Source organism: Lacerta agilis, chromosome 6 (assembly GCF_009819535.1).
Source record: "Lacerta agilis isolate rLacAgi1 chromosome 6, rLacAgi1.pri, whole genome shotgun sequence".
Taxonomy (NCBI): Eukaryota; Metazoa; Chordata; class Lepidosauria; order Squamata; family Lacertidae; genus Lacerta; species Lacerta agilis.
In genome coordinates, this window is record NC_046317.1 from 84699714 (window position 1) to 84724410 (window position 24697).

Sequence of the window (24697 nt, forward strand, 5' to 3'; positions counted from 1 at the left end):
CTTTTAGGTCTTCCCCTTCCAATTCTGCGAGACCCCTTAAACGGATGTTGCCCTCTCTCTGATGTAGTTGCAGAAAAGCAAGAGACTCTTCAACAGTTCTCTGTCGTGTTCCAATATTCTCTATCTGCTCCAAATCTAAATTGTCCAATTTTTCCTCCACCTTTTTTATTTTTTCCTTGACCACTTTAATTTCCTCTGAGTCCTTTTTCAGGGTGGTCACCTCCTGCCCAATCCTGTTAATTTCTTCTCTGTTTTTCCTTACATTCTCCTCAATTTGCCCAATTGATTTTTCCAGGGTCTGCGTAGAATTTTTAATATCAGCTTTTATGTCAGCTTGTAATTTTTCTATTGCTGAGTTCACTGCTGTATTTCCTGATGAAACTTGATCTTGTGTTTGCTTCAACCCTTCAGTAACGCTTTTCAATCCTGCTGCAATTTCTGCCACACTAACAACCAATTTCTCCATTTGTTCCTGTAGAGTTAGGGAAACAGAGCCTCTTTTTTGTGCAGAGCTAGCACCAGTTGTTTTTGATCTAGTGTCCATATCCTGTGGGCTCTGCAATTGTAATCTCAAGGTCACTCCAGTTGCTGTGGTAACAATCTCAGACATTCACAGCAGAAGGCCAACAGTCCCAAAAGTAAACACCAGGTGGCCAGCAGCTCAGTTCTGAGAACAAAGAGACTGCTGAGCCAGGAGCCCACACCAGTCCCAAAAATCCAGCTTTTAGGCAAAGAGTTTAAATTTTTCAGAATATAAATTCCTTAAAGCCAAGAAGGGTTTATTTTCATATAGCCCGAGTCAGTAACAGTTCCAAACTTGCAGTGTTACCACCAAAGTCCATAAAGTAACTTGTATCTGGTTACAACAAAGTCAAAATGTCTCCACTGGTAAACAGTCACTGAAACACCAACAAAGAAAAAATGGCAACAATGTATCACAGCCCGCTACTGACCCGGAATCCTAATCCAGAGGGTGAGGGGCATCTTCTTTTGCCATATCAACTGTTTTTAAGTCTTTAAACATCCTTTAAGCAACTTTTAATCAACTTTTAAAAAGTTTGGCAGAGTTCGCAAAACTTTCCCGTTAGTCGCGGCTTTGATCTTTTAGCGCTACCAAGCTCGCGCAAACAGTTCAAAGGGAACAGGCTTCCTTTTGCAATTTCCTCTGCAAGCAGTGCTCTTTAAACTTGTAAAATAATCCAATTCTTTAACTTACAGAGTTTCTTTGGAGGTTTCTGTGTAGGAAGTGCCGGGTGCTCAGGTCTGGCGGGATCGCTGCTTTGATCCTCCGCAGGCAGTCGCTTCTTCAGTCCCGTGCTGGGGCTCCGCTCGCCTGGTTTTCCCCCTTACGAGGGTCAATCAGGAGCGGAGACAGCACGTCTGGGACCCACGAAGCCGTCGGTCCACGGGACGCTCTTCCCGTGGCTTTAAGGGACCCGTGGCGCAGGCACGGAGATCCCTATCGCCTAGCGGAGGACGGAGCCGTCGGACTCCCGTCCGCCATTGACTCGGCACCTAACCGGAAGTCCGTTTTTTTCCTTTTCACCCTGAGTTCGTGCTTCCTCAAAGTCCATGACACCTTTGGTAAATGCTGTTCTCCAATTGGAGTGCTTGTAGGCCAGTGTTTTCCAATTGTCAGCGTTTATGCTACATTTTTTTTAGATTTGCCTTGAGAGAGTCTTTAAACCTCTTTTGTTGACCACCAGCATTACACTTTCCATTTTTAAGTTCAGAATAGAGTAGTTGCTTTGGAAGATGATAATCAGGCATCCACACAACATGACCAGTCCAACGAAGTTGATGTTGAAGAATCATTGCTTCAACACTGGTGATCTTTGCTTCTTCCAGTACACTGACATTAGTTCACCTGTCTTCCCAAGCAATGTGCAAATTTTTTAAGAGATAGCCTTAATGGAATCTTTCAAGGAGTTGCAGATGGCTTATATAAGTGGTTCATATATCACAAGCATACAGTAAAGTTAGTAATACAATAGCTTTGTAAACAAGCATTTTGGTTTCCCTGCGAATGTCCCAGTCCTCAAATACTTCAAAGCTGCATTCACAGAGCTCAGGCTGCCTTCAGATGTCTTCTAAAGGTTGTATTATTATTTATCTCCTTGGCTCAGGGGTCGCAGAATTCCATACCCTTCAACATTTCTCCAATTAAAATAGGGATGTTCTGGGATCAAATTAGAAACCAGGACAGCTTCTGTAAACTTGGAACTGTTCCTGGAAAATAGGGACACTTGGAGGGTCTCCTACAGGCATGAAATGCAATGAAGATACCTAGATTAGCAGATTCACATAAACCCTCTTTGAGCACATGCGGAGATCCACGTCTTCCTACTGTTGCCTTTTGGTGTCCAATTTCCAAATCAATTAAAATCAGAATTAGTGTAGATATTAATCAGAGTTCTGTTTAATTCCATCCCTAGTTTTCAACAAATGCTTTCCTTTTAACCTAATTGCACTGCTTCGTGATCACAATTATTATATCATTGTGTGTATTTTTTTAATTGTCCGTGTTCATCATCCATTTCCCTAATTAACACCAACCTTATTTTTTGTGTGTACCAAGGGGGAATAGAGTAATTTTCGAATTAATTTGGTTGATGTGTAATGGAAGTTGCTTGGAACAGAACTGTTGGCAAAAACTTCAATACTTCAATCGTCAATAAATGTTGAAGGGAGATCTTTGGAACCAAAATACAGCACACATTACCAGGTTCTCATGCATCACTGGGGGAAAAGAGAACTAAAAAAAGATACAGTATAGATTTACATAACATTTACATCTACTTGTTTATATGTATCGATAAATATTTAGGGTGGAATGAAACCAACTTTTACTCAGAGTAGAGCTATTGAAATTAATGTAGCTTCATCTTACTCAGTAATTTAATTTAGTGGGTCTACTCTAAAGGGACGTGGGTGGCACTGTGGGTTAAAGCACAGAGCCTAGGGCTTGCTGATCAGAAGGTTGGCGGTTTGAATCCCCACGATGGGGTGAGCTCCTGTTGCTCGATCCCAGCTCCTGCCCACCTAGCAGTTCGAAAGCACATCAAATGTGCAAGTAGATAAATAGGTACCACCCTGGCGGGAAGGTAAACGGCATTTCCGTGTGCTGTTCTAGTTTGCCAGAAGCTGCTTTGTCATGCTGGCCACATGACCCGGAAGCTGTACACTGGCTCCCTCAGTCAGTAATGTGAGATGAGCGCCGCAACCCCAGAGTCGGACACGACTGGACCTAACGGTCAGGGGTCCCTTTACCTTTACCTTACTCTAAATACAGGAAGAACCAGTAAGAGCTGTTTGACAGTGGAATGGACTATCTCAGGAGGTTGTGGGCTCTCCTTCCTTGGAGGTTGTAAAGCAGGAATTGGATGGCCATCTGTCATGGATGCTTTAGCTGAGATTCCTGCATTGCAGTGGGTTGGATTAGATGATCCCTGGAGTCCCTTGAGGGTGCCTTCAAGTGCAGTTTTCCAGGCTGAGAGAAATTCCATAATGTATTCTCTCTCGTCACAGTAGTGCGGTGATGGGAAGAGTACTAGAGACAACCCCCTTAAGCCCAACCAATTATGACTAGACCAAGTTCACCTTGAGTGAGCAAACCTGTGGCTGGGCTGGGCCACTTCTTACTGCAGGGTGGGGGCTCACATGACTGAACGTTCCTCCAACCAAAGATACTCCTTCCAGGGTAGTAAAACAAGGTTCAGAGGAAAGAGATATTCCAGTAGTCATTTGCATGGAATGTACTGTAATCAGTGCTATTTTTCTAGAAAAAGAAGTGCCAGAATGAATGCCGCCCTTGTTCTCTTAAAATTGCAATGGCACCCACCTCAGCGGTGCCTGAACTGAGTTCCGGTGAGTTCCGGCTGAAAAAAGCCCTGAATGTAATGACACCTGAGGAAAAGAGTATCTCCCAGGCCTACCTTGGTCTCAGGACTTACTTGGTAGGCATTGGTTTCTGTGCCATCTCCTCAGGTCAGCAGCACAGGCCAGGTTCTGCCAGTGGAGACCCCGCACCCAGGCTCTCTCTCTGGACTTCTTTCACTATAAGCCAAAACTTTCCTCTTCCAACAGGATTTTACTGTTTTAAGATTTTACTACTGCTGCTGCTGCTGCCAGCTTTTGCATTTCTATTTTAGACTGCTGCTCCACAGAGCTTTCTGAAGTTTGTGTGTGTTCTGTATGGGTGTTCTGTGAAGCCCTTCTGTGAGCTCTGAAAATCCGAAGAGACAGTATTTCTAACTGTCTAGAAATAACTCAGAGTAATTCAAAAAGACACAAGCTATGGACAAACTGCCCAAAATGAGAATGGTACTCAAAAGCTTTGGACAAATCCACCCAAAGCAGGAACAACTGTAAGAATGTTGCTTCTGCCATGCATCTAGATAGATGATAGATAGATAGATAGATAGATAGATAGATAGATACGGGCAGTTAGCCGTGTTGGTCTGCCATAGTCAAAACAAAATAAAATAAAAAATTCCTTCCAGTAGCACCTTAGAGACCAACTAAGTTTGTTCTTGGTATGAGCTTTCGTGTGCATGCACACTTCAGATACTTCTTCAGATAGATAGATAGACAGACAGACAGACAGATGATAGATAGATAGATGATAGATAGAGATAGATAGATAGATAGATAGATAGATAGATAGATAGATAGATAGATAGATAGAATCTTTATTTGCATAAGCCACTAGCCATAGCAATATAATATAATATAATATAATATAATATAATATAATATAATATAATATAATATAATATAATATAATATAATATAATGTACTGAAGATGGAGGTAAAAACTTAACCATAGAAAATACATTTTGGGGGTTTACATCAATAATAAAATAATAGATCTTATTCTAATTGCCCCCGCTAAAAACCCTGCAGTTTTTGCTGTCACCTGATCATCTTGATCTGCTAGAAGAAAGGACACAGTAGCAATGGCTGAGCGACCCAGCATGGACAAATAATAGAGGGGTAATGACCTCACTCCTCAAATCTTTATAAACTTGAGTGCAAGCCAGAAGCACATGAGCCACTGACTCAATACTACCCCCTCCACAGGGACAACCATTTTTCCAGTGGAATTTTTTGAAATCGACCCTCAAATACAGCCGAAGGCAGTATATTCAATCTTGCAGAGGTGAAAGCACGTCTATTTTGGAATTGTTAAATTTTGCAAATAGGGTGCCAAAGTGTCAAAATGACTAGGTGGGAAATAATCACATCATGGACAAAATTTCCTTATTGTGGCCAGATTATTTTGTCGCTTGCTATCATATAGGCGCTGTCTAATTAAATGATTTGCTTTACTGAAGCCCAGTGTTAGTAACTGTCACGGTGAAAAACCAGAAAAGTAAAGCTTTTGGTTTGACAATTTTAGACCAAGCATCTAAGAGTCCTATCCGAAGCCTTAAGAATGCTGATTGTCTTATTTTGGGAGTCCATTTTCTGCTATGTCCTACATTTAAAAAATATTGGCAGTTGATTAGTCTAACAAGATCACCTCTTGGATTAAGAGTCAGTAGCTGTGGCCCAAACCTCTGATCAGGAAAACCAGTGGATAAATGTTTGCGCAGCCCACATCAGAAATTGCAAGGGTTTCCTTTTTAACCTTCTGTGCCTTCCTGTGGTGGTGCCAGTTGCAAAGTACAGGGAAAAAAATCATTCCAGTCTATGGATTTTAATTAATTCCATAGACAAGTTGATAGCCTTTGGACTTCATTAAGTCTCCAGGCCTTCATCTTTTAATTAAGAGCAGCCTGACAAGATCAGACCAATGGTCAATCTAGACAAATACGTCATTTTCAACAGTGGCCTGTTGTATTTATTCTAAAGGAAGTCCACCTCATCACAGAAAAATAGCCAGGTACAGTAGTGAATTCTCCATAGCACAAAATCCCAGCTTCTGTACACCAAACATACATAGTCTACAGTCATTATGAATAATGCATTTTTGAGCATTTTTTTCTTCCTTTGGTTTCTTTGTGATTTATTCTGTCTTCATTAACTCAGGGAAGCCCACAAGCAGGGTATAGATCCCATGTGCATGTGTTAGAAACATTGGGAGTTGCCTTAGACAGAGTTTGACCACTGGCCCATCTAGCTCAGTACACTGACTGGGTTTCACCAGGGTTTCAGGCAGGGGGCATTCCCAGCCCTAGCTGGTGATGTCAGGATTTGGACCTGAGACCACCTGCATGCAGAGCAGATCCTCTGGTCTGCCACTACCGGTAAATTGTCTCCTTTCCCCATGAGTTCCAATGTTGTCCGCTGCCTCCATTCGGACCCTCCAAGTGTCCATATTTTCCAGGAACAGTCCCAGATTTAAAGCCTCAGTTTCTGATTTGACCCCAGAATGTCCTGCTTTTCCTTAGGACATCCCTATTTTCATTGGAGAAATGTTGGAGGGTATGTCCATTGCCCCAACAAGACAAATCAGGCCTGTGGTGGCAGTACATTTAGGTGCATAGCGAAGATTGTTGCAACCGAGCCCCATGTAGCTTGAGCTTCAAAAGTAGCCTGCAATGTGCTATGGAGGTCTGTGGTTCAGAGAGATAAAAATCAGCCATCCTGCAACCTGCTCTAATGGATCCATGTGCAGCCGTTCCCATGTGGCAAACTACTGAACTGCAGGTAGCACCTTTTGGGCTTGTACTGACTCCACCTCCCAGAGGGGGACATTTGGGCCACATCAGGATAGCAAGGAGTACAAAATGAGCTCACATGTTCTCCTGAGCCTAGCTTGAGCCCTCGTGTGCTTCTGCAGCCTTGCTCAATCTTTGGCCCTGACTTCTAGCTTGGTCCATCATCCTGCCACCCAGTTTGCCAGTGTGGTGTAGTGGTTAAGAGCGGTAGACTTGTAATCTGGTGAACTGGGTTCGCAGCTGCTGGGTGAGCTTGGGCTGGGCTAGTCATACTTCTTTGAAGTCTCTCAGCCCCACTCACTTCACAGAGTGTTTGTTGTGGGGGAGGAAGGGAAAGGAGAATGTTAGCCACTTTGAGACTCCTTCGGGTAGTGAAAAGCAGGATAACAAATCCAAACTCTTCTTCTTCTTCTTCTTCTTCTTCTTCTTCTTCTTCTTCTTCTTCTTCTTCTTCTTCTTCTTTTTCTTTTCTTTCTTTCTTTCTTTCTTTCTTTCTTTCTTTCTTTCTTTCTTTCTTTCTTTCTTTCCTGAACAGCACAGAGTTAAGCAATGGAGCTCACTCCTGTAAGATGAGCTTGGGTAAGTTTAGGAGAGGATCAGACATATTCATGGAGGTTAAGGCTGCTAACTCTGATGGCTACGCTCCCCTTCTATTGTTGGAGGCAGTGTCTCTCTGAATGTCAGTTTTGGGGAATTGAAACTGGAAAAAGTACTATTGGGCTCAAGTTCTACTTGTGGGCTTCCCAGAGGTATCTGGTTGGCCACCGTGACAAGAGTGCATTTATTGCATTTTTAAAAAATTACAAAGAAGAAACTGAGCCTCATTTTTAGTCTTTAAATGTATATTTTGTGCTTTGTAATTCTAAAATCATGAAATTTGTATGATACGTACATTCACCACCTGTGTATTTACAGCTTTGCTGCCTAGAAATCCCCATTTGTTACTTGCAGCTATTCAATAATGTCAAAGGGCAAAGGGCAGGTGCCCTTGGGGTGGGGAGAAAAGTAATTCTCAGCTAGAATTAAAGTTATTATCTTCAAACTGAAATGGGGATGGATTCCTTCTTTGCTGTATCTCCAGCTCAGAAAAAAAATACCTCCTTTCTGAGATAAAGCAGAGAGCAAAGCAGATATCTCATCCTTTCACATCTGCCTCCTCATCCTCCCCTCCCTTCCCAGACGAAGTTTTAATTATATTTGATAGCTCTTCTTTGAAATCTCCAGGAGTTAAGTAATTTCTTTGCACTGTAAGCCTATCGGCGCGTCGCCTGCACTGCCCCCCCATACATATGCATTCGCTTGCGGTTTGCACTCAAGCAAAAAGCAATTCAGCAAGCAAGTGTCTCGTAATCTCACTTAAACCTGCTGCAGTGATACACGCAGACAAGCCCTGGTTGACACATCTGTTTAATGGCACATTTGTGTCAAGAGCTGGGCTGGCAAGTGGGGATTCCCCAAGCAGAGGTTCCGGTGAAGGATGCTTGGCAAATATAGTCTTTGTGGATACCGATATGAACTTGAGCTTTCCACGTGAATTTGCAAATCAGTTCTAGGGAAGGAGGGACACACTGAAATCTGGACCATCCCAGTTCTCAGAGGGAACAGGACTCAACCCATTCTGCCCTGCTTCCAGGTGGATTTTTAACGGAATGTCCTTACAAACCCACCAGGCTATTTATTTATTTATTTATTTATTTACTTGATTAATAAGTCTCTTCTTGTGACACACCTCAAAGCACATTTTCACAAAACACTTAGATAAAGCAAGTGGGTATGTAAGAACAATTCAAAACCGCTACATCTATAAAAACAGCTAAAGCAATTACATGGATAAAAACAATTTCAAACCCAGGACAAGTAGCTACTGGGATCAGAATCTCCATTTAGAAAGTTTGCTTTAAATATACATTTAAAAGCATCTTACTGGATGGTCTGAGGATTGTGCTCTGCTTTCATTCCCCCAACTTTCCCCCCTTTAATGTTTCTGAAATTGTGTATTCAGTTGCTCACAGCCTGAGCAGTTATCTACTTGATATTGTTCACCTTGAATGAACATAGAACAATCCCCTTCCCATGGAGCAATGGGGTTTCATGCTGTTTCAGGGGGAACTGTGAAGGGGGAAAAAAACCAACCCGAATCAAAACTATAGCTGTAATTGTAATCCCATCTACATAGCAGTAAGCCCCACTGAATTCAGTAGGTCTTACTTTTGAGAAGACATGTTTAGGCTTGCAGCCTCAGGTGATTGCTGCCTTTCACACCTCTGGTGCAAATTTCCACTCAATTTTTTTTCCAAAAAATATTAAGGCATAATTTGAGAATAAATACTTTTAGAAATGCATACTTTCTGAGAATAGGTATTTAAATGTGAATTTTGTGCGTATTACGTCATATCTAGCTGGTGACCCAGCTATACCCCTACCTGCACAGGAAAGCCTAACTTCTGTTATCTATGCTCTAGAAACCTCTAGTTTAGATTACTGATTACTGCATACTGCAATATGTTATGTGTGGGGCTGCCTCTGAAACGGTTCAGAAATTTCAGCTGGTGCAGAATTCGGTGGCCAGGTTGCTCACCGGGATAAAACGATTTGAGCATATTACAATTATCCTGGCCCAACTGCACTGGCTGCCAGTTAGTTTCCGAGCCCAATTCAATGTGCTGGTTTTTACCTGTAAAGCCTTAAACGGCTCAGAACTGCAATACCTCAAGGACCACTTCTCCCTACACGTAAACCGGCCCAAACCCTGCAATCATCGCCTGAGGCCCTTCTTCATGTGACTCTTACACAAGGGGTTGGCAACATGAGAATGGGCCTTTTCTGCAGTGGCTCCCCATTTGTCAAATATTCTTCCCAAGAAGGCTCTCCTGGTTCCTTCGTTACATATCTTTAGGCACCAGGCAAAAAAGTTTGTTTTCAACGAGGCCTGTGGCTAATTAACATTCCACAGCCTTTTAAATGTGTCTGTGAGAGGAGGGATATTGGTTTGATTTTGTTCATATTTTTATTTTGTATTTTGTATTTTTGTGCTGTGAACCGCCCAGCGATCTTGGAATGAAGGGCAGCATATAAACTTAATTTTAAAAAAATTAAAAAAATACAGTGGTGCCCCGCTAGACGAAAATAATTCGTTCTACGAGTTTTTTTGTAGAGCGAATTATTCGTCTAGCAAAGCGGCAATGGAGTGCGGAGGTTTTCGCGCTAAAAAAAATAATCGTCTTGCGAAACAGCCCCATTGACTTTTTCGTCTTGCGGGGCAGCTTCTGCTAGACGAATGCCGTTCGTCTAGCGAGTTTTTCATCTAGCGAGGCATTCGTCTAGTGGGGCACCACTGTACAATAATAAAGGACCGAGATTGATTCTCCAGCATCTCCAGGTAGAGGTGAGAAGGAATTATGGTTGAAACCCTGGAGAACCACTGCCACCAAGCAAAACCAGTACTGATCTGGATAGGCCAATGATCTTACTCAATATCAGGCAGGTTCCTATGTCCCTAAGTCTCTACATGTACACCTCCACCCAGGCAAGCAAGAGACGTTATCCCAGTTCAAGGGCAAATTCCAGCCAGGCAAAATCAGTCAAGAATGATGCAGAGCAAGGCTGGTGAGGGGTATGATCTGGGGAGAGGGAGCATGGCCTGGGGAGAGAGGGAAATGGAAGAGAAATGGAGTGAATTGTGTTCCTGTGTTTTCACATCAAGACACGCTGGGGAAATAAGTGCACAAAACCACTCCCCCCCCCCCGCTCAGATAATGCGTCAAAAGAACTGTGTCAAATAGAGGTGACAAAGGATGACATTTAAAAATAACAAGTCATGGAGAATTGGTGGCATTTGAGGATTATTTAAGAGCTAAGATATGAAACTGCTGAACTATTAACTAAAATATGCAACTTCTCCATAAAAAAATACCTTCTTAACCCATTGACTGGAAGGTAGCCAAAGTAAAACCAATTTATAAAAGGAGCCAGGTGGGATCCAAGAAATTACAGGCTTGTCAACCTAACTTCTGTCTCTAGTAAATCAGTCGAAAGCATGATTAAGACTAGAATTGTTAAACCTTTAGAAAAATAAGCCTTGCTTAGGAAACGCCAGCATGGCTTCTGCAAAGGGATGCTTCACTTCGCTAGCTTTTTAACCTCTCCTTTTAACAAATTCATCACCAAAGAACCCTGAAGAAACATAGCAATGTTGGGATGAGAAAACCAGAGCTCCTACGATTCCGGTTAATGGATTTTAGAACATGAGGTTAGGAATAAATGGATAACCTCTCATAAGCAAGGGAAAACAACATAAAGGTGTGTGTGTTCTTCCCCTCCTGTTAATATTATTTAGCGTATTTATAAAATGTTTCAGGGTCAGGGATAGATTGTGAAGTGGGCAACTTTGCAGATGAAACCAGCCTTTTTAGAACAGGGGTGGTCAACTCCCAAGAGACTGTGATCTCTTAAAATCTGGCAGTGATCTGCCCCCTTTTTGGGGGTTCTGGTCAAAGTTGTTGAGCTATTTTTAGGGTGGAGGAAGGCTCATATTTTAGAGAGTTGTTGATCTACCACAGGTAAATCACCTGTTGGACGTGCCTGTTTTGAAGGCTGAAATTCTGAGCAGACTAGAGAGAGCTCCAAATGGATTTCTCCAAACTCAGGACCAGAAGAACCTTCTGGATCAGCTCAATAGCCCATCTAGTCCAGCATCCTGTTCTCACAGTGGCTAACCAGGACCTCAATGCAACAGCATTTTCTTCACTTGTGCTCCCCAGCAACTGTAATTCAGAGGCATACTGCCTTTGATGCTGGAGGTAGCACATGGCCACGATAGCTAACAGCCCTTGATGGTCTTATTTTCCATAAATTTGTCTAAACCCCTTTTAAAGTTGGCCATCTTATGACAGTAAATTATGTAGCCTGCGAGCTAAATTTGTTCTCCTGGACACCTGGTTAGCTTTCAGCATGGCGCCCAAATATGTGTGATATCTCTCACAAGAGCCCAGAGCCCAAAACCACACGTTTTTGGGCTTTATGCTATCACAAGGGTCACATGACTTGTGTGGGAGAGTGGCCTGGAAGACACGGGTCCTGGTTTTCAGCCTCAACATGTTGGATGGTATGTGATCAGAAGGGCTGGTCACCAGATTTATCTGCGGCCCAAGCCCTGAGCCAAAGTGGACCTATTTGGGGAGATCTGGGTCCCAGATTGCTGCAGGTCAGGTTGAGAGCCCAGAGCCAACTTGGGGCTTTCAGTGGGGAGGGACATCAGGCAGGAAGAAGAGGCAGATGTGAGTGAAAAGGCTGAGAAGCATTTTCACAGGAGTAGGTAAGGGAATGCTTTTTCCAACAGACCTCTCATTCTTCCAGCACCTCTCCTCCTTCCTGATCCTTCCTGCCCCCTGAAGCCACATGGATAGCAGCAGCACCAGCAGGATTTTCCTGATATCACCTTCATGGCATTTGAAGGAGCTGTGGAAGTAGCAGCTCTCACACTACAAAGGTGGTTCAAGTTGGGCTGCTCACATGCAGATATTTCTGCATCATTAGGAACGGGCGGATCAATTTCTTTCCAATACACCTCAGTTTTGCATGTGTTTATTCCTAAATCCATTTCATCCCATTTCAGGATTAAATTTGGTTTCTAAAATACATGGTTTTGAAGCATATTTTATCCTAAAAGATGGACTTTTAAATTTATTGAGCCAAGAACTGTTTTGCAACATTCAGAGAAGTGGGCTATCGGAAGGATAATAATTGTTCTGATTCATGTATCCCCATCCAGGAGGTGAAAATTAGACCAGTTCATTTAAAAAAAACAAAAAAACAACGGACTGTACAAAGTTCTCCTCCACATCCCTACGACAACACATTATTTATTTGCAATTAGTTGTTGCGTCCTCAGCTGAAATGGCATGCTGTGTTCAATCATTTTTAGTATCAGTGTGAATAACCACAAAAATGGCCCACTAGGAACAGGAAAAAAGATTTTTTTAAAAAACTACCTACATAAATAGACAGAACAATGAGTAATCATCTGAGGAAATGTAAGATACGTTTTTTAGTACGAAAAAACAGATGGTGGTTCTGAAGAAATGATGTGTTCTTAATATTTGTATTGATAACGGCTTGGCAGAGAAGAAAGTTCCGGAAGTTTTCTGCTCTTCTTGATAGATTGCTTTTGCCTTTATTGTTTCTGGGTTTGGGCTGTAGAAATAAAATAAAAAACTCTGTCTCTATAAAGGCATATGCCTCTCTCCTGTGCATGGACATTTGTTGATGCAATGGCCTAAGAGACTAAGTAACCCACTGGTGAGGCTGCCACGGTGAAACTGTGCCACACAGAAACCAGGAGGAAGGATGAAGAACTAGCAGTGTAGAAAGCCCAGTTTGTACCCAGTGCAGAATTTTTTTGGCACACCGTATGGACTGCGCATGTGCTCAGTGGCGTAGGAAGGGGGGCGTAGGAGGCGCTCCACCCCCGGTTCCAGGGGAGGGGGTGACACTCCCCGGCCCCTCCCCTGCCGCCAGGCACACCATCCGTGCTTCTTTACGGATGGGGCTGCCCGACCCGTCCACTCGCTTTCCAGTGCTGCTGCTCCTGCAGCGAGCGAGCGGCGGGTCATGGGGCTGCCCGACCCACCGTTCGCTCGCCGGCTCGCAGCAGCACCAGCCGGATCCACTACGCATGCCCGGAAATTCCGTACGGAATGCCTCACATGCGCAGTCCGTATGGACTGCTGCTCACGCGCAGCAACCTTATGAGCTACCGTGCGCGATCAGCAGCCCATATGGACTACGCATGTGTGGCATTCTGTATGGAATGTGCATGTGCGGGATGCCGCACATGCGCAGTCCGTACGGCATGTCGCTCGCGAGCGGCAGCTCGTAAGGAGCTGTACACCTGGGGGGAGGCAGGGGCCATCTTGTCACCCCTCCCAGAGTGGCACGCAGGGTGGTCCACCCCAAATGCCCCCCCTTCCTACGCCACTGCGAAGAACCTTTAGGTCCCAACAGGACTTCAAAGTATGACAATGTGTCCTCCTTTTTTTGAAAAATTCAAAAACCTTACCCCAGATAGCACCCCCCAAAACTGATACCCCCACACCATGCTTAGAGTTTAGTGCAAATCCAGTGGAACTTTTAAAAAATGAGGTCAGGTTTCTCTATTACTATGATGGGATTTGCTTAAAGAATGTCAATATATCTTCCTCCTCCTCCTCCTTTTTCTCTTTTGTAGAAAAAGCAGCTTTTTTCATATGTATAGCTGCGCCACCCATGAGGTTTGTCCGAAACACAGACTGATCACAATCCTCACAGAAATTCAAGCAAGCCGCTAAAACTGCAGCAGCCTTCAGGGTTCATATTATTATGCATACGAAAATCAGCTGGATAGCTTTGCTATAGAAAACCCCATAGAAAATTCCCATTATTCTGACAGTTATAAATCCTAATGTTGTCGAAGAGTCTGAATGACGGAAGATGACACACAGCTTTGCCGAGCGCTGAATCCCATTACTGACGTGGTTTTTCCCCTCCTCTCTTTTTCTTAACAGCTCCGAGCACATGCAGTGGATATGAATGGAAACAAAGTGGAGAACCCCATTGACCTCTACATCTACGTTATTGACATGAATGACAACAGGCCAGAGTTCATAAACCAAGTCTATAACGGATCCGTTGATGAAGGATCCAAACCAGGTACCGTTGGACTTGCTCATGGAACTGTTGCAGGTCTTTAGATAATAAAGTGCTGTTTTATATTGTGTTCCTTGCCGAACCTTGGATGTTAGAAATCGTTGTTTATTTCTATGTAGAGCATCCATTAAAGAACAGGAGGGGGTGTGGAGGAATCCCAGAGCAGCTGACACATTCAGCCCTTGAACAGCATTGGGCTCGTTCACGCCAAATTATAAAAACAACAAGATCATTTTAGTGCAAGGCAATTGATGCTATTAGTCAACAGCCCTATTTAGGCGCTACAAGCCCAAAACACAGATCAGACCCATACAGAGGCTGGGGTACACTTGCCCTGGGCTTCAGGGGGCTAAGCTGGCTGGGGGCTCCACCGGACTTAAACTGTTATGCCATGAATGTCCCTTGCCTCCCAGCTGACCAATGATGTAATGGATGAAACGGCCATGGGCAAAAGGCCCATGCCTGTCCATATGCACTGCAAGGGATGGGGGTGGCGCTGTGGTCTAAACCACTGAGCCTCTTGGGCTTGCAGATCGGGAGGTCAGCGGTTCGAATCCCCGCGACGGGGTGAGCTCCCGTTGCTGAGCCCCAGCTCCTGCCAACCTAGCAGTTCGAAAGCACACCAGTGCAAGTAAATAAATAGTTACCACTGTGGCATGAAGGTAAACGGTGTTTCCATGCACTCTGGTTTCCGTCACGTTGTTCTATTACTCCAGAAGTGGTTTAGTCATGCTGGCCACATGACCCGAAAAACCGTCTGCTCCCTCGGCCTGAAAGCGAGATGAGCGCTGCAACCCCATAGTCGTCTTTGACTGGACTTAATCATCCAGGGGTCCCTTACCTTTTACCTTTTTTATATGCACCGCAAGTCTTCAATAGTAAAATCTGGATCTGGTTTCAGACAAGCTCTGCATGGGCCTGGCATGAGCTGTACTAACTAAGTAACTCTGGGGTCTGTGTGAGCTGTGGAGGGGTGGAGGAGATATTTGGTTCAGTTTGCCTTTAAAGGCGAATGTATTTAATTTGCACTTTCTGAAAACTGAAGCAGAGACAGCCTTTGAAATCTGCACTTCTCCAAATTTTACAACGCAGTTCTCTGGCCAAGTCATGTATACAAAAATGCATATACTAGGGTGAAATGTGCATAAAAATGGATATATTCATGAAAATGTATTATATTAGGAAACACTGATTTGCCAAAAAAAAAAAAAAAAGATTTGGGGAAACTGCAAATAAAAAAATGTGTTTATTAGGAGAAATCCACACTAAAATGCCATTGAATTTTTGAGAGGATTATATTATTATTATTATTATTATTATTATTATTATTATTATTATTTTGGCAAACTCATGTAGAACTGAGAATAATACTGGAAAACAAGAAACTGACAGAAGCCAAAACTGACACATTGACCTGTGCCTAGTGCTGAGTAGCCCCTACCTTTGACTTCCATGCAAAAGTTCATTTCCCAAAGGACTTTCCTTGAGTAACTTCATGCAATTCCCTCCAGCTGTTGTTAGAGTACAGCTTCCAACAGTCCCACCAGCATGGCCAAAGGTCAGGGATTATGGAATATGTAATACAGCAAAATCTGGAGGGACACAAAAATCTGCAGAGCACCACATTGACCATCCCTGTCCTTGCAGTTCAACAATGGAGGCAATCACCTGGAAATGTGGTGAGATTTCCTGTCAATTGAGATCTTCGAGCACAGGATGAATGGCCGTTTGTTGGGGATGCATTGACTCCCTTGGATTTCCTGCATCACACAAAATCCTCGCTTAGACATCCTGATTTCTCCCTTCCTGAGCTATGATTTGAGGCTTCCCCTCTTTTTCTGCTTCTCTCTGTTGTTGCCGCACTGCCTCTCTTTTCCCTTATCATTAAAATGCAGAAGGAAATTAAAAACAAAACAGGAGAAATGATGCAGCTGAAACTTGCATAATGTAAGTTAGGCAGGACTTAGATCTTGGATCACTCCCCATCAGTTGAAAATGAGTGATTCAGAGCATCCAGTGATGGCTGATACCCATTGGGACTGGTAGGGCAGTACTTTGGCCACTCATGAGAAGAGGTACTTTGGCCACCCCATGAGAAGAGAAGAATCCCTAGAAAAGACCCTGATGTTGGGAAAGATGGAGGGCACAAGGAGAAGGGGACGACAGAGGATGAGATGGTTGGACAGTGTTCTCGAAGCTACTAACATGAGTTTGGCCAAACTGCGGGAGGCAGTGAAGGATAGGCGTGCCTGGCGTGCTCTGGTCCATGGGGTCACGAAGAGTCGGACACGACTGAACGACTGAACAACAACAACAACAACAGGGCAGAAGGCAAGTGACTAGTACCAGAGCCAGTGACAGGCAGAGCCAATTAATCCTTCTTTTGTGCTCATTCTCCTCCCTGCAGAGTTCTACACAGGCAACTCTGAGGCTAAGGGAGAGGAAGCTGAAAGCCAGGGCTGCTTGTAAGGAGGAAGGCAGGCAGGTGGGGGCTGGCGAAGGTTGGTGGGACAGTGCCCTGTTTACCCAAATGGACCAGCCTCCATGGAGAACATCTCTGCACCGGCTCAAGGAATGGAGCGATTTGCCATCTTTGAGAGAGATTGGGCCCTGATGCATTTCCAGGTGTTGTGAACCTAACCCAACAAGCCAAGCTTCAGTAGTGGCTTGTGAAAGGTGGGAGTCAGCAGTGAGGTCTTCCTGCTGGTGGAACTCCACTTATCAGAATGGAGAAAGTCAAGGTGGCAGTGGGGTATGGGGAACTCCAGGCTGCCACTGATAACCCTCAACTCGCCGCCACTCTTTTCTATCTTGGCAAACTTCCCACCAAGAAGACACCACTGTCACTGCCCCTCACCCACTTGCCACAATTTATAAATACATTTTTAATAGCAAAAAATGATAATCCTAATTAAAACTCTACACTGCGAAAGGGTTTCCGTACCTTATATCCACCTCTCTGTTAGCTCTTCAAAATGCTCTTTTTAAACCATCCTTAGTCAAGAGAAACTGTTGCCTTCAACGTCTTCAAAATGTGACCACCTGCATTGAGATAAATCAATTACTTCCAGTAATTAGTCCATTAAATCAGTCCATCTGACAAATTTAAGGCAGCTAATTGACAGCAAATTTCATCTGTCAGGAGCTTTAATAATAACAAATGTGAAGGAATTCGATGTTTGGGGTATTTTTTTTTAGGAGAAATGTAGGTTATTTTGTGAACAGTAGGGAACATGCTGTGAAATCAAGATCTCAGGGCAGACTTAATGAGGTTGTTTTCCCTTGATAAATTTGTCTTCCACTGTTGTTTACCTGGTGGAAGGGTTAAATATCACATGCCTCCTGGATTGTGTCAGCAAACATTTGTCATAACGTCTCCGTTGCCTGGGGTAGTTGTCATATTAAAAAAACCTCCGGGGGACACCATTTTTAACAGGAGGAAAGGCACTTGGGATTGATTGCCTTTCTGCCTGTTGAGGAATTGGAATAGGGCACCAAAATGTGTAGCAGGGACAAAGTGTTTTGACTTATGCCTTGAGGAGGGGAAGTCCACACCTCTTCTCTTTTGCTTTGTTTTGCTGTTGTACTGACACTGGGTCTACACCTGCAGCAGAATGAGCTGATAGAGCAGACCACACCACTTTAGACCCAGTGTCCCACCACCAGGCTCCAGGCTCTAAGCTGCCATCTTCGGAGCCCTCCCTGGAGGTCTCTTGGGAGGCAAGGTCCCACCACTCTTCTTCATCCAGCCAGTCCCTTCCAGAAATGTCCAGGCTAGAACCTGCTTCCCTCCCAGAAGTGCTAAGGTTTGGTTTGGCTGCATGGAGGAATGTCATACAACATTCAAAAGTGCCCTTCCTTACCTGTAGCTTGTTGTGGGGCAGCCTACATGCCTGCTTCATCCTACTGCCTACATTGCCATCTCCTTCTTTATCTAGTCTAAGGGGGACTAACCTTCTTCTTTCAGCTGGAGGAGGACTGCATTTCCTCGTGGGCAGCCTTCCCGGGGCCATGTGAGAGCGGTGGGTGGGGCCACAAAAATGTGTGAAGCAATGAATGCCATGCTTACGTTGGTTGAGTAGGCTGTGTTCCAGCTATACAAAAGTCACAGATTTCTGCACACACACACACACACACACACCTGCTCTCCAGCCAGACAAGCATGCTCACCCTTTCAAGGACACAACCAGCCAAGAGCAGCAATCAAGGAGTTTATTGAGCAAGACTAGTGCAGAGTGTGGCCCGGGGAGAGTGCCAATGGCCAGACTGGCCAGAGGGGGGCACATTCTGCCTAAAGTCTGAGTCCCCCCCCCCACTCCTGGCCTCATCTCTTGTTGCTTCTTTGATGCTTTAGCTGAGATTCCTGCATTGCATGGGGTTGGAAAAGATGACCCTTGGGGTCCTTTTCAATTCTGCACTTCTATGATTCTATGATTCGTGGACAGAATTGTTGAATATTGGGCCCTTACATGCCCGCACTGACTGACTGACCGACTGACTAGCTTCTAAAATTGTCAAAGTGGTTTACAACTATATACAGTAACTCTATATCTATCTATATAATTTAAAAACAAATTAAAATAAAAGTCAGGAACCACCACCCACCTATTATGGAAATATATTTTCATAATTGCCTGCATAAGCCTGGTGGCACAGGGGAAAAAAATCAACAGGTTGAAACATATAATCGTCAATTTATACATTGCCTGTAAGTTCAGATTAGTTTTTAAACTCAGGACATGATTGGACTCACTGACCACCCACTAAGTAACCTGAGCTAGCCTTAGTCATTACATAGTATACAGCAAGCCCTTCTCCTGCAAGACCTCTATTTTACAAGAGCACATCTTGGAGGACCTTTGGCAGCAAGCTTTGGGTTTCTGGAATGCATTCGGATAATTCCTTTGACGTTCAGGTGCATGCAGATGTTTTCGGCACGCTTTTAATGCTCTTAGTGCAGGAAGGATCCCACACTCCATCAGGATTTCAGCGGGTGAAAAACTGCTATGAGCTCACATGTATGTTGAAATGAGCTGATATCCTCTTGACACTTCCATGGCAAGTCAAACTTCCTGTGTCTTACTCTGAAACAAATCAATACAGAAAAAGAGTTACCAGATGTTAAACTAGCTCTGCTCATTAGGATGATAGATAGGGTAAATTGCAGCTTCTTCCTGTTTAAAATCCGGATAAGCCTTTAAGCTATTAAATCAGAATTGGATACCTTTTGACTACAAAATGCTTGCTCCTCTGGTTAGAGCTATGGGCTTGGGTGGGATTTTTTTTCCCCTTTTGTTGTTTTACTATCTATCCCAAACCATAATATGGGTACAAAACTGTCTCTCCTACTCAGAAGCAATTACATTCTCCTTTGATGTATTTCCCCAGAACCAACCCGTTACTTAATCTGTATTCTCTTAAAAGGTTTATATTGGTTATTGAATTTCTCTTCCTTGCCTTTGCTAAATTTCATGGGGACCGTGTCATGAGAAGCCCTCATTCTGCACATGCAGCAATAATTGTGATGTTATGCCTTTGAGAAAAAGACAAGGTCATGCAGTCAGATGGTCCTGCCTATGGGTGCCTCGACAGCTGCAATGTGGGTGCCAACTGGCTCAGCCTTGTCCTTTTATTCTGGTTTGTTCTTTATCCAGAACAATTAACTCTCTTTTTTGCCCACTGATGCAAAAGATGCACTTTAGGTTATGGGGAAAACCTTGCTGGCTGGGTCATTATTAATGTCACATTTAGGGAAGGTACAGTGGTGAATAACCTGAAATCTGTGGTCATTCAACCCTACTTTGAAAAGATCTACCCACGTATACATTACTACTGATCACCAAACTTCCCTTCCTGGGGAAGTTTGTTCAGTAGCAGTCCTGGACAGTTGACAACCAACAATGCTGGGAATTGAAGTGTGTACAAGTATGTTTATTGGGTAACATAGGGTTGGGAGGCGTTATAGAGACAAGCTGGGTACAACTCTTCAGCTTTGTTTCAATGGACAATATGCCAAGGTGGCTCCTACATCAGAGGCTTTTGCACGGAGCAATTTGAAAGGTTCTAGCCCACTACATCTGCAGAAGAACTGAAAGCATCTTCATTCGTTGAGATGTGCACCTGTTTATTCTGATGGTTACAATTATACGCAATTTTGCAAGGCCTTGTTCCGATTTCTTGCCTGAAATGCTTCCAGGCGAGAATGTGAATTGTTCTTGCTATTTCAACCCCTTCCATATTTATGATGATATCCAACTGACATGTTCCATCGGCAGAGTAATTTTTGCTTGTACAATGGGACTCCCCCCCCCCGGCCACTGCATGTACCCCATGCCCTCCCCGAACCTGTTTCTCAGAGCTGAGGGAACCCCTAGAACATATTTAGGGGGCACACGGGAAGAGGAGAGTGGAGAAGTCTCATTGCACAAGCAGAAAACCTTGCTGTGATGTGACACGTTACACAGTACTACTTTGGACACAAGCCACTGTCTGCCATATATCTGTAGATGTATCTGTAGAATGCGACAAACTGACAGTTTTTGACCTCATTATGCTACTGGAAATTTGACCTCAGTATAACACTGCCCTTGACTAAGGTTACCAGATTTTTTTCAATGAATCCGGGGACACTTTGAATGAATGAATGAATGAATAAATAAATAAATAAATAAATACTACACATTTGGGACATTGATGCTGCTACGATGGTGTTAGGTCTACCATCCATACACTTAGGCTGCCATCCTAACCCTACTTGCTCATTGACTTCAGTGGGTAGGTATGACTTCTGAGTAGGCATGGTTAGGATGGCAGCCTTAGTTAATCATCATATTTCACATTTCCAAGTCAGGGCAGCACAGGCATCTAAGGAGATATACCTAGAGCAGGCATAGCCAAACTTGGCCCTCCAGCTGTTTTGGGACTACAATTCCCATCATCCCTGACCACTGGTCCTGTTAGGTAGGGATCATGGGAGTTGTAGTCCCAAAACATCAGGAGGGCCGAGTTTGCCTATGCCTGTTCTAGAGTCTACCTCTTTACAGAATAATCTGTTACCCTGGATATTTGGCAAAGCTCATTCAAACATCTTCTGGAAGCAGTGTATGAAATTTCTTTCTTTAATTTTGGATGGATTTGATAGTAGGGTGGTATGAGGCAGAATTAATATGGATTAGGCGTTACTCATTTTATTTAAACTGGATTGTTTTGCAATGTATACACACACATTTTTCTAACATAGGGGCAACTCAGCAGAACTTAAATTAATTTAGGGGTGGACATTCAAATTTTGCAGATTTTCTGTTTTAAAATGTAGATAGTGAGGATGGAATTGAATCCTGAAATTTGACATTATGCTTTAAAATAAAGGTCTGCCTATAACCTAATTGGATAAAGGTATTAACTACATTAATGCAAAAATAACGAGCTGCTGTTGCAAGATAGATGTCAAAAATTGAAGACAGTCAGATGTTTCCTGTCACAGTTTGTCAGCTATCAAATACCATCATATTAACTGTCAGTTCATATCAAATATTGAAATCGGTTATTAAATGCCATCAGATGTCAAAATGCCAGACACTGGAGAATATTCTCCCTCAAAATTCACAGACAAGAATTGCAGGGGAGCAGTTTGGGGAGTGGGGTGGGGTGTGGGGAGATTTGCTTCAACTGAGTTACTCACCCTCAGACTTTTGGATAGAGGTGAGTTTAAAATCTCCTGGTATAAAGGAGGTAGGGAGGCCCGTGAGTACATTATGGTTGCCTTTGCGATTTCTAGGAAATTATTTCTTTCTTTTATTGAAAGGGGAGAGGGTAGTCATTTTATAATGCCAAACAGTACATTATTATATTGAAAGCAAGATAGTCCTTGTGGAATAAAACTGCTAGCCCATGTAAGCAAAGGCATATCAAGCCTGCTATGTATTGCACCCCCGGCTCACATTAAAAAGGAACTCCCTTTGCTCTGCTTTAAAAATGCCGAAGAATAAATTCTCCCTAACTGCTTCTCATGTCATTAGTGTAAGGTTATGCAGATGAAGCCTTTAGTGTTCGCTTTTTTCATTATTACGTGTTAAACACGGGTCTTTGCTGAGCTTTTGAAACGAGTTCAGAACATGAAATAGATTTGAACCATTTTTAAAAACACACACCCCAAATCAGCACACATCCCCTTTTTCCCGAGCTGTTTTGATTTAATGCACTGTTGCTGATTGAAAGTGTATCTTAAAAGGCCATGTTTTACTCTCCTCAAATAATGTTCTGCTTCTTTGAACTTTGCCTCTCTATGAAGAACATAGCTAAGTTAAAAAAAAAAAAAAAAGCAGCTGCAAAGCCAGAACTGAAAATTCCCACTGGACCCTCCAGCAGTCTTAATCAGCAAAGTTCTTTTCCGGCTGCAGAAGTTTCCTTTCAAGAGTAGATAAAGGTCTCCAGATTCCACAGTTTCCTCTTTCAGTGGCGTACAGGTGGCAGGTACGCTTTCCGTCCCCAGAAGATGCTCCTTGTTGTAAATTGGGCATAGCTAAAGCCATACTGCAACAACAGAAGAAAGGTTTCCTTCAACCATATATGCCAACTCAACCACTCCCATCAGCAGAATGCTGCAGATGCCACATAACACCCATTTCATGTTTGTAAGAACAAAATCTTTGGAACTCCCTGCCTGTTGATATTAGGCAGGTGTCTTCACCATCCTCTTTTCGGTGCCTGCCAAAAACATTTTTGTTTAGACAAGCCTAACCGTATCAAGTTTAAACAAAATAAAATAAAAAATTCCTTCCAGTAGCACCTTAGAGACCAACTAAGTTTGTTCTTGGTATGAGCTTTCGTGTGCATGCACACTTCTTCAGATACACATGTGTGTGTGCACACGAAAGCTCATACCAAGAACAAACTTAGTCGGTCTCTAAGGTGCTACTGGAAGGAATTTTTTATTTTATTTTGTTTAAACTATGGCAGGCTAACACGGCTACCTACCTGTAACCATATCAAGTTTGTTATTCTTTCAATTAATGGGAAGCTTCGGATTTCGTCAGGGAAGAGAGCTGTTTTCACAGTCCACCTGCTGCCTGAACTTGAAAATGACCGGTTCCTCTTCTTACATCCGGCTGCTCTGCAATTTTTGCTTCTGACACTTTCATTTCCTTCTCTCCTATAATTTTACCAACTCATTCAGCAACGCTCTTCCGTGTCCTTTTACCAGGAACGTAAGTGGCAGGATGCGGAGAAATTTCTTCATTAAGTGCACTAGCAGGTAAAAGGGAACACCTCTCCTCCTCCCCCCCCCCCAAGACTTGGCAGGAGATTTGGGATCTTCGTGTGAGCTTATGTAGAAATGCAAGGCTATGCCTTAAAGGATTAATTTCACAAACCTTTAAATTGCAGTTTAATTTGAAAACTAATTCAGGCCCATAATTGGCTTTCTGTTCAAATCGCTGAGGCTAAAAGATTTAAATTCTTAATATCCAGATGACTTTCAAGTATCTCGCCCCATCTGTGCATTAGTCCACAGTTTTAATCTCTCAGGGGGATCTCTGCTGGCAGAGGAATAAAATAAATAAATAAACAACAGGAGAACTAATAGAATAATCTCCTTTCTTCTTTTTTTTGTTTTTTGTTTCTTCTTTAAAAAACACCGTTCCTGGCATTCTGTAGAATATTTATTTTTTTGAGATTTCTCCAATTTAATTTGCGACATGTAGATCTCACTCCCAGCTATTTAATTTTTTAAAAGGGACATCAATAACAAGAAGAGGACTGTGGAAGGGAGGCAGGGTGGGGGGAAGCAGAGCTACTGCGGTGGTACCGAGTTAGAGAAGGCAAAAAGGATTTTAATTACAACATTCTTCACATAAGCAATAACACCAGCAATGCTCATCTCCTTTGGAGGTTTGCCCTCGGTGCTTAGAAGCACACACTCACAAATGCTCCGTGTCTCGTCTCAAAAGAAGGAAACCAGAGTTGATTGCCGTCTTCGAGCCAGCATTGTAAGCTCTGACTGGCAGCAGCTCTCAAAGGTTTCATCATTATCCTGGGCACCACAGTTCAAGAAGGATACTGACAAGCTGGAACGTATCCAGAAGAGGGCAACCAAAATGGTCAAAGGCCTGGAAACGATGCCTTATGAGGAACGGCTTAGGGAGCTGGGTATGTTTAGCCTGCAGAAGAGAAGGTTAAGGGGTGATATGATAGCCATGTACAAATATATAAAAGGATGTCATATAGAGGAGGGTGAAAGGTTGTTTTCTGCTGCTCCAGAGAAGTGGACATGGGGCAATGGATTCAAACTACAAGATAGAAGATTCCACCTAAACATTAGGAAGAACTTCCTGACAGTAAGAGCTGTTTG

At 43.3% G+C, this 24697-nt stretch overlaps 1 protein-coding gene across 7 annotated transcripts in view; it reads left to right on the forward strand.

The window, feature by feature from the left end:
• The window catches only part of CDH4 (cadherin 4), a 763202-nt gene that overhangs the window by 588378 nt on the left and 150127 nt on the right, over positions 1-24697 (forward strand). For all 7 annotated transcript variants that reach the window (XM_033153667.1, XM_033153668.1, XM_033153669.1 and 4 more), the window contains one exon: positions 14208-14352. In XM_033153667.1, coding sequence (XP_033009558.1) covers positions 14208-14352 — 145 coding nt within the window. The remainder of the gene's footprint in view (positions 1-14207; positions 14353-24697) is intronic.